A 10,438-nucleotide genomic window follows, 5' to 3' on the forward strand; every position below is an offset into this window, starting at 1 on the left:
TTTGGAAAAAGGCTGCAATGAAACAAAGAGTGAAAAATTTAAAGGGGTCTGAATACTTTCCGTACCCACTGTAAATCATACATTCAATGTTTTCTTTTAATTATTACTATAGTATGTCAGTGTTTCTCAGTGAGTTGATGCTTGGTCAATATCTAGTGGACAACAACGTGCCTTGGCGCCTCAACTGTGACTTCTGAACAGTTCTTAAATGAGTCAGCTACCCGGAGCTTTAGGTAAAATACATCATGTATTTATCAGTCTTACTCTGTGGTTGCCCAGTACGTAGAAGATGTGGCCCAGCAGAACCAGGGAGCAGGCAGTCAGTCGGTTCAGATCCTCAGCATTAGACATCTTCAGGGTTTCTCTTAGGAAGCGTCTGCAACACAACGATATATACATGAATACGTATGTACAGGCACAGGATGGGTCTGTAGGTGTGCAATTTAAGGTTGGACATACTTGGCCTCGTTGTAGCGTCCTTGAAAGAAGGACAGGAGTCCCCTGATGTAGAAGGCTGCAGCCCGGAGGCAATGGGAGCTGAATCCCAAACAAAGACAATGGTTACATAATTAATAATCTGAACCAGTTTTAACAAAATGCATTGCTTCAACGTATTGTGCTGTTTTATATATACACACACATATTGTATAAAAAATAAAATAAAAAGGTATGCCTCTTACCTTACTGGGAAGTTATGGTCGGGGTTTATTCTCTCTAGGAGGCTATACAGCTGAAGAAGAAATAAAACAGGAAACGTTTTTAAAATCAAACCTTTCTATTAAATTGAACCTTTATATTAAAAAGGTTTGTCTCTGCTCATCTTTCCTTTATCTCAAATTTCTTTTATTTTTTATCAAGATAACTAATCCACTGACTGTTCTAGGAAGATAAGGATCCCTTAGATTTGGTTATCTAAGTAAGTACTTACTAGTACTTGTCCTGAAAGAGCCACTAATCTTGCGCTCTCTAGTGGACGAACTATGCAATATCAGCACTGTTTCTAATCTACAAAACAAATATGCCGTTAATTGTAGCCTGGGAAAAACCCTGGCAAACTTCCGGCAAATTAGAGATTTGCTCTGCAAGTCCGTCTGGCCAAGAGCCCCTTCAAGCCCAGTTCGAATTTTTCCCCAAATCGAGGCACCAATCATTACCGCTCTGCAACATGCTCGCTGGTTGAGATGTTTTTCCGTCAGTCTGCATACTGTAGTTTATTTGGCTTTTCCTGCAGCAATTTCATTTTACTCTGTGGCCAACATACACACCAAGTATTGATTAGGCTCTACAAAGACGTAAAACCACAAACTTGATATAATGTATGCTTTTACCCCTTTCACACCAACGACCAGGGCTGAACAAGGGTTATCCGAGTAGGGTTAAATCCTTCTTTTGGAAATTCAAACCAAGCCAGTCAACACAGGCTGATCCCTGGTCATGACAATCCACATAAAACCTGGGTCACAACCCGGGAGCAATGCATACCAATTACCTCAAGTCACATTCTCCACTCCATCTGTCCTCCACCAGAACTAATGTTTTGGTAGCTACTTGGATTTGTCAATGTACAGAAGAGAGAAAGAAAAAGGAATAAAGCTTATTTTATGATTGTTTTGCAGTGATTATGTTTTAAAAGCACAAATAAATAACCATCAAACACTGATAATTTGTTGGACACAGATGATCTTTTCTCCTCCTCTGCATTTCATTCATTGCAGCAGTAAACAAGGAATTAGGTCTACTCAAGTATTGATTTATGACCATTTTAAGAAGAGCGGAGAACCTTTTATTGTCGTTTGATCTCGTTAAAAGTAAGGTTAGGCTTTGCTGACAGCTTTCCGGCTCACTTAAAAAAAAAGAAGAAAAAAAAAAACAATGACAGCGGGATAGTCGCATGATCCAGCAGCCACACTGAACTGCAGAAGCGTGTCTCAGAGTCAAATAGAAAAACGGGCAGACTAGTGAACATCCGGACACTCACTGTGACCGACTTTGCTCATACACAGCTGTTCTCATGGGGAGAAAATTGAACCGCTCCACTCTGCTGGTAATAAAAAATGCCTGCGATAACCCAGCATGAAGCACAGTGAGACTACGGGTGGGTCTCAATACAAAATGTAGGTTGTTGTTTTTTCAAAGAGTGCGCCAACCTCTTGAGAGGCGTGATTGTGCCCCCTCCCCCTCTCATTTCTAACCAATCACGTAATTTGCCCGGCCCTGGCTGTAAGTAGCTCTGTTTGTGTGCATATATGATTGAGCCTAGTCCAACCCATACCTCGAACTGGGTTGCGAAGCAGAGTTGATAGTAGAGCCATACTGATAAAGGATTTTTAAGGCCAATATCGATACAAATATTTGGTGGTTTAAAAATCTGATACTGTATATCGGCCGATGTATATACATATAAAAATCCTGATATGCGTAATAAAACATAACTGGTTTTCCTTACAATAGTTATTTGTAGTTATTTATGAGCCCTCACTAAAATAATGATTATGCGGTTTAAAAATAAACTTTATTTTGTTTTATTGTCACAACAGAACAGACGAACATCAAAAAATATTCTTGTTCTCATAAATAAAATGCATAAAAATACAAACAAGTTATGAAACTTAAAAGTCCTTTGAACAAAAACACATTAACAAAGATGTAAAGTTTGCCAACAGGGACACTCTAGAGCGCCCTCTTGTGAACAAACTATGCAACACCAACACTCATAACATAGGGTGTTTTGTCGGTTATATACAGTGAGGAAAATAAGTATTTGAACACCCTGCTATTTTGCAAGTTCTCCCACTTAGAAATCATCGAGGGTCTGAAATTGTCATCGTAGGTGCATGTCCACTGTGGCAGACATAATCTAAAAAAAAAGCTCGGGAGGAGCTGGTCAATGAACTGAAAAGAGCTGGGACCACCGTTTCCAAGGTTACTGTTGGTAATACATTAAGACGTCATGGTTTAAAATCATGCATGGCACGGAAGGTTCCCCTGCCTAAACCAGCACATGTCAAGGCCCGTCTTAAGTTTGCCAGTGACCATTTGGATGATCCAGAGGAGTCATGGGAGAAAGTCATGTGGTCAGATGAGACCAAAATAGAACCTTTTGGTCATAATTCCACTAACCGTGTTTGGAGGAAGAAGAATGATGAGTACCATCCCAAGAACACTATCCCTACTGTGAAGCATGGGGTGGTAGCATCATGCTTTGGGGGTGTTTTTCTGCACATGGGACAGGGCGATTGCACTGCATTAAGAAGAGGATGACCGGGGCCATGTATTGCGAGATTAAGGGGAACAACCTCCTTCCCTCAGTTAGAGCATTGAAGATGGGTCGAGGCTGGGTCTTCCAACATGACAATGACCCGAAGCACACAGCCAGGATAACCAAGGAGTGGCTCTGTAAGAAGCAGATCAAGGTTCTGGCGTGGCCTAGCCAGTCTCCAGACCTAAACCCAATAGAGAATCTTTGGAGGGAGCTCAAACTCTGTATTTTATATCTCAATAGATATTGTCAGGTGTTCAAATACTGATTTGCAGCTGAATCATTCAAATAAATAGTTAAAAAAAAAAAAGTACTATGTGATTTTTTCTTTTTTTTAATATTATACTTATTTTCTCACTGTATATAAAAAATATATTGGCCATTATACATGTGAATACCAAAATTTAGGAAAATGCCTAAGATTGTCCGCCGATTTATCGGTTAAGCTCTAGTCGATAGACGAGGGTTAACCCTTTCAAAACACACAGCCAACCCTGGTTCATCCCTGACTGAGCCCTCGGTGTGAAATGGGTATAAAACACTTTTTTTGAAGCAATTCATTGCATTACATTGTTAAATAAAGACGTGAAACGTTATTACTTCACTGACCTCCTGATGTCGGTTTCCTTCCCTTATGTAGACGCTGGCCAAGTTGGTTACGATATACGTCCACAGCTCCTGATGTGTGGTGAGCTGAAACACAACAAACATCTTTGAGATAGGAGGAGAGATCAGCTGCAGCAGAGTAGAAGAAGAGAAAAGAAGAGGCAAGTAAAAGAGAGGAAAGAGGAAAATGAGATACAGGTGACATTATCTGAGGAGAGGCAGTACTCACCCGCAAGGCTGTGGTAAACTGTGCCTCTGCATTATCCATACAGTTCACTGAGATACAGTACAGACCCTGGGAGATGACAAGAGCAAGAGGAGTAGATGTCAATTTGTAACCAAAACAGTAATGGAAAAACAAAAAGGTGGTTTCTTCAGAAAAAAGCATTTGGAATGTACAAAACTGTGTGTTTTGATTGGATAATTCCACAAAGTTTTCAGAAGTTTGATTGTTTTACATTGTTATTGTTATTATTTGTTTTAGAGGATATTACAGGGACACACACTTGTTTTAGTGTAGTGGAACTTATTTTACTTGAATATATGACCATGAAACAGGTTTTTATTTTTCGTATTTGCTTGAGATAGTAACCCTGCGGCACACACAAATCTATAGGTTGAAAATACTCACTAATAGCGTGTGAAGCTGAGCAGCGTGGTTGGTGAATAACCTGGGGGACTGTTGGCACAACTGACACACCTGCGAGATCTGGAGGGACACAACAAAACCTCAATGCCCACTTCTTTTTTGTGACATGCTACAAAAGAAAGCTGCTGGACCGTGTCTTTTTCACACTGCCACGTATTAAATACAACAAAACCATGGGTGCAGAAACAAAATACCTCTTGTAATGCAGTGGCCTTGTGGCCCGTGACAAGTCTACACATGATGATGTGTTCCAGCAGAATGACTTGGAAGGTAGAGAGGATGGGGCTGCAGTCCAACACTGAAACATGAAAACACTAAATTACAAAGCATGCTCAAACAAGTCCAACAATTTATAGTTATTAATATAGATTCAATATCTATATTTTTTAGAGAAGTACAAGAACCTGTGTGGCAACGCACTTTTTAGTTTCTCTAGTTGCATAAGAGCCTTGTCTGTGTACTTCTGAGCTTTCTCCAGATAGCCTGCTTGCATGGAGTGCATGACCGTCACCTGTAAAATGACAAGGAATACATTCTTTAATTGTTGGGTTTCTGTAAATAACATCAGAGGACGGTACAGAACTGCTCTTTTATGAAAAGCGCTGTGAGAAAACTCTTGTTGTAATGTGGCACTATATAATTAAATTGAATACTCAGCATTGTTCACCAAGTCCTAATAATGTGCATGTTAACCAAATCTCTGCAACACTGCAGTTATGTGAAGCTAACCAGTAGGATAATGCAAAGAAGCTCAACAACTGTCAGATTTACAGTGTTTGTGTGGTTTATTATTGGTTTTCTTTTCATTACAAATCTATTAGATGCAACTTAAATAAAAAAAGAAGACAAGAAGGCCTCTTGTCTTTGTGCTCTGCTCTTCTTATGTGAAAATACATTTCAGCGAAGAGTTAGTGGAGTTTTGAAAAGTAAGCTTTAGTGCCTATTATTTCCAAGGCCAAGGAAATTTAACATGTCCCGGGTCAGCAGAAAAGTGTTCATCCATTCAGAGGATTTGAACACAACCAATGACATAATTTTAGAAGTGCCTCCATTCTTGCATGGTGGCTATTAAAAAAGGAGAATTCTGTTGATAATAATTGCTATAAATTTGCAGTCAATAGAAAAACCCAACCAGAATCGGTGCAGTCAACACGGAGTAGCCGCAGCTATGTATATAAGCTTTTACTGAGCTCAAACAGCAGTTGTCAGTGAAAGTTTTAGAGTGCCTTTGAAGAAGGCCCTAACGTGACAGCAAGATGCGTTTTCAACTCAGACATTGTTTAAATTCACCTACCGGTACCCTCTAGCCTGCTGCTAGCTAGTTCAACTGGCTAGCTGCTACTTGCTAGCTGGCGTGTGTTCAGTCATGTTTATGTGATAATTATCACGCAGCAGTTCCATGTGTTTTTGTAGCTCATCTATTCTGTGTGTGATTGATCTGGTGTTGGTGAGTAGGAGGCTTTGCCGTGTCAATCTGTGTGGTAGTTCCCTTAGCCGCGCTAGCAGGCCCAACCGCATCCTTGCTTCGGATTTCTCCCCACCTTAGTCGCCCCCCGCCCCCGAAAACAATCCAGTGAGTGCCCAGTGGTTTTATCAGAGGAAAGTTCATGCCTTTGCCACAAAAACTTGAAGTTTATTACCCCTTAAAAATAGGTAATTGAACACTGTAGTGGTTATGACCATATCAGTGACTATGTAACTACAAGGAAACGGGCCAAAGGATGTCTGTGACTTGCACAGGGATAGAGTTACTGAAGGCTAGCTGGAGTCTCGCGCCGAAATCCCGGTGTAGCGGGAAATAGGTAAACACTGTGCAGATCACGCCAAGAAGCAAGGATGCCAGTCGGGCCTACTACTACCACACAGACCGACACTCCAAAGCCTCCTACTCACCAACACCAAATCAATCACACACAAAATGGATGAGCTACAAATACACACGGAACTGCTGCTTGATGATTGTGACAGAAGCCTGGCGGAACACACAAGTTTATCACAGACGGCAGATAGCAACAAGCTAGCTACCAGCCGGATAGAGACAGGGTGAATTTACGCAATGTCTGAGTTGAAAACGCATCTTGTTGTTACGGAAGGGCCCTGTTTATGTTGCACAGATATTTTAATTGCATTTTGTGTCTGTTAAGACGCACAAAGGCACTGTAAATCGTGCCCCGTTAACTGTCATTTTAGCTCAGTGGAAGCTCGTAAACGTGGCTGCAGCCACTCAAGTTTGCCAGCACCGAATCAGGTCAGTTTTTTTTTTCATATTGAAAGTACTCGTATATTTATAGCGATCAAGATTAACGATTAAAAATTGGCCGGAATTCTCCTTTAACCTCATGTCTTAAAACCACTTAAGGACTACACCAAGTTAAACCAGAGTCTAGCCAAGGTACAGCAACAAACACATTCAAAAGGTGAAAAACAGGAGAGGTTGTTGTGTTGGAATAACAGCACTGGTGTTGTTTTGGGAGATTATAACGTATGTGGCAAAGCAAGAGAAGTGGCATTACCAAGTAGACAAGCACACACATGTGCTCCTTGGGCAGCCAATGGAAGAGGTCAGCTGGGTTGCTGGGCAGAATCTCATCATCATGGAGTGTTGAAATGGTCTGGATGCACTGCTGCAGCTGCTTCAGACACGGCTTCACACTCTTCACCTGGAGAGACATGGAAATATATACAATCTCAGCTTCAAGTAGTTTGAGGCAACCAGACAAGCTATCAAAAAGGTTATCCCTCCCGAAACTCTTTCTGAAATTAATTATGTATGCATGCATGCTGATCCACAATTTTCCTGTGTGTTAATAATTAGCTATTTAAACCACTATTAACAACTCAGTCCCACTTTATCTAATCCTTTCAGACTGGCTTTCCTACCTGTCCAGCATCCAGGTAGTGTGTGACTTGTAGGACCAGGAAGAACACCCTCAGGGATTCCTTCTGGATGGGGTTTCCCTGCCAGTTTTCTACAATAGTTCCGCACAGTGTGAGCAGAGGATGAACCTCCCCAAGCTTCCTCTCCATTAGCAGCAACTGGAAGGCAGAAAACACCACAATCAAAACTTGATAAAATGTGATGTTCCTTGCTTTTGTTGCGTTTGTTGTTGATGTTTTTTACTATTACTGATATTCCTCAGCTATTGCAGACAAATATGCAAGATAGGAATTTGTGTGGTGATGGCAAAAAAAATGTTCCTGTTTCTGTAACAGCACAAAAAAAGCACAACAAAGTAAAGTAGGGCAGATGACTCACCATTCCTTTACTGAGGAGAAACAGTGCCCTAAAAAAACCAAGAACACATAGTAAGCTTTTAAACCATCAAGTTCTCACAATCCATCCATATTTACAAACACATTATGCCACAGTTGTTCTGGTAGCAAGGGTGCACCACTATTAGTCAGCACTGGTGAAACATGTCTGTCACAAGAGACGGGTGCGTTTGTTTGAAAACTTTAACAAGAACATTTGACTTGAAATGATTAAGAATTATTTGTTTTGTATGCAATGGGAAATGTGTGATGTTCTGTCTCACTACACATTAAAGTGCTCATATTATGGTCCTTTCAGGTTCAGAAATGTACTTGGAGGTTACATTAGAATAGGTTTATATGGTTTAATATTCAAAAAACACTATTTTTGTTGTACTGCACATTGTTGCAGTTCCTCTTTTCACCCTGTGTGTTTAGCTTTCTGTTTTAGCTACAGAGTGAGGCATCACACTTCTATTCCATCTTTGTTGAGAGTCACCTAGGCAGTACTGAGGTAAGGACTACTAGCCAGTCAGAAGTCAGAACAACAAAACATGTAAAAAACATAAGTTAGATTTAGGATATAAACATGCAAACTGAAAGGGAGAGGCTCTGTGAGGGTGTTATAGCCGGATTTAGGCTACTTCAATACTACTCAAAAATTCCTTCCAAACAAGCGCTTTAGCACCGCGGCAGAATTAATCTCTAGTTTTATAAAACACGCCTGACAACACAAACCACATGACCATTCTGCCGTTGAAAATCACAGATGTATAAATTGAAAATACAGAAATTAGTTTGGAGAAAGTCGTCGTTTCAAAAGATCTCGGTTTCTGCATGTCCAACGCCACCACGGAATTGTCCAACTTAAATGGGGTCAGCACAGTTTCCAAAAGTCTCCGGTTTAGGGGAGCAGTTTGGCCGCGAGGCATAAATGTAGCAAAAGACGATGCTTTTTAACAAAAATTAATCGTGTGAATGTAGCCTGAGACTTATAAATGACCCATACTTGACCTTGGTTTATAGCAATTTTGTTTTTTGTTCTGAGAACAATGGTAATCTTTGTAAAAATAAAAATAGAGGTGTCAGACAGCCTTAAATATGCAGTCAAAAGAAGATTGAGTAACATTTACCTGGTATATTCCGAGCCAACCACTCGGGCGTACTCTGCTCCAACCCCCAGCAGGTCACATGCTGACACCAAGTCTTTCTCCAGTGTATGAAGTTGCTGAAAGAGGCAATAAGAACATTCCCGCCATTGTTGGAGACTCTTTTACTATCTGCACACAAAGTCTGCAATCAGAAACTTTCAAAATGCGGTTAAAAAATACAAAAGCATGGTATAAGTGTGAGCAAACATCACACTGACTAACCACTAGAATTACAGCTGTTGTAAATGCGTTCTCATTTCAACTCAAACACTGTAGGACCAACAATGTCACCCCTGTTCATACTATTGCACTAATACATACCGCCAACTGGAACAACAATCTGCAGTGCCAGTATGGTGTTTGTTGTGAAATCTGAATGGCCTTGCGAAGAAGGGGTTTTGCAGAGTCCACCAAATTCTGAAAGGATCAATAGTCGTGAATCATAAATAACAACGCACAGTCTCTTCTAGTACATGTACTACCATGGGATACACAACTTCTAATACCTTCAATTTCGCTTCGTGTTCAGTAGTAAATGTATGGAGCCAAGCTAATGTTACTTTTACCTCAGAAAAAAAACTAAAAACTTGAGTTACCTGTTGGCAGAAGAGTTCTGACAAAATGCTGGCAGCTTCGAATTTGACATCTTCAAACTGAGGGACTTGTTGCGATATAAACCACTGCAAAAAAATGATAACGTCACATGTTAGCGGCATCAGGTTGTCGGTGTTTGCTATCTTTATGAACCAAAATTATAAATACCAGACAGAGGCTTATTTGGCTAGCTAACATTAACACCAGGGTAAGAACGAAAGCGGCCGACTCGCTACGAATGTTTAACAAAACGCATAGAAATCTAAAATGTCAGCCTCTGTGCAAACGTAACGTTCCGAATTAAAGAGATAATTTAAGATTTCCGTTTGCTCTTTTCGCTGCCTGAGGCCTACACCCGTCCCCTTCTCCGCTGCATCCCCGCTCTTTCCTAAATCAAATGTCCCTCACCGCTTTCTCCAGGTGGCTGCGGGCCAGCTCGCTGTTCTTGGTGTGATGGTAGAGAACCGAGCCCAACTGAAGATGTGTCCGGGCCTCGATCCTCTGTGGAGGCTTGAATTGAAACACTGCCTGTAGACAGTGCACACAGAGCCGGATTTTTGGCGGACTTGAGGTTCGGAAATGCTCCGCAAAACCGAGAAGGGCGAGGTACCAGCGCTCCGGGGCCTCTACGTTGGACGCCATTTTCCCCGACAACAACAAGTTTTTCAGCGCTATGGCCAGTCTCCAGTGTTGCCAGGTTTGGTCATGTAAAACCCACGACCAAAGCGTCCAATGTCCCAATCAATCGCGCTTGTTTGCTTTTGTGTATTTAATAACGATTGTTACGCGGTTTGACTTTGTACCTGTACATTTATAGAATAAAAATGACAATGTGCAAATAATTTCTTCAGGGGCTGCAGGCTGCAGCTATTTTATAGTGATACACTGGCGCTCTGAATATTATTTTGTGAGACATTATACTCCTGC

At 41.0% G+C, this 10,438-nt stretch overlaps 1 protein-coding gene across 1 annotated transcript in view; it reads right to left on the bottom strand.

The window, feature by feature from the left end:
* Window positions 1–10,195, bottom strand: part of mau2 (MAU2 sister chromatid cohesion factor) — a 13,110-nt gene extending 2,915 nt beyond the window's left edge. Inside the window, exons 1-15 of the mRNA XM_034881303.1 lie at window positions 9,920–10,195; window positions 9,514–9,597; window positions 9,239–9,334; window positions 8,900–8,994; window positions 7,771–7,798; window positions 7,395–7,550; window positions 7,028–7,174; window positions 4,935–5,025; window positions 4,709–4,812; window positions 4,497–4,574; window positions 4,095–4,160; window positions 3,869–3,952; window positions 681–730; window positions 460–537; window positions 265–376 (exon numbers count right to left, since the gene is read on the bottom strand). Of these exons, the coding sequence (XP_034737194.1) occupies window positions 265–376; window positions 460–537; window positions 681–730; window positions 3,869–3,952; window positions 4,095–4,160; window positions 4,497–4,574; window positions 4,709–4,812; window positions 4,935–5,025; window positions 7,028–7,174; window positions 7,395–7,550; window positions 7,771–7,798; window positions 8,900–8,994; window positions 9,239–9,334; window positions 9,514–9,597; window positions 9,920–10,153 (1,503 nt within the window). The 5' untranslated portion in view covers window positions 10,154–10,195. The remainder of the gene's footprint in view (window positions 1–264; window positions 377–459; window positions 538–680; window positions 731–3,868; window positions 3,953–4,094; window positions 4,161–4,496; window positions 4,575–4,708; window positions 4,813–4,934; window positions 5,026–7,027; window positions 7,175–7,394; window positions 7,551–7,770; window positions 7,799–8,899; window positions 8,995–9,238; window positions 9,335–9,513; window positions 9,598–9,919) is intronic.
* Between the last annotated feature and the right edge of the window lie 243 nt (window positions 10,196–10,438).

This window comes from Etheostoma cragini, chromosome 9 (genome assembly GCF_013103735.1).
Source record: "Etheostoma cragini isolate CJK2018 chromosome 9, CSU_Ecrag_1.0, whole genome shotgun sequence".
NCBI classification, from domain to species: Eukaryota; Metazoa; Chordata; class Actinopteri; order Perciformes; family Percidae; genus Etheostoma; species Etheostoma cragini.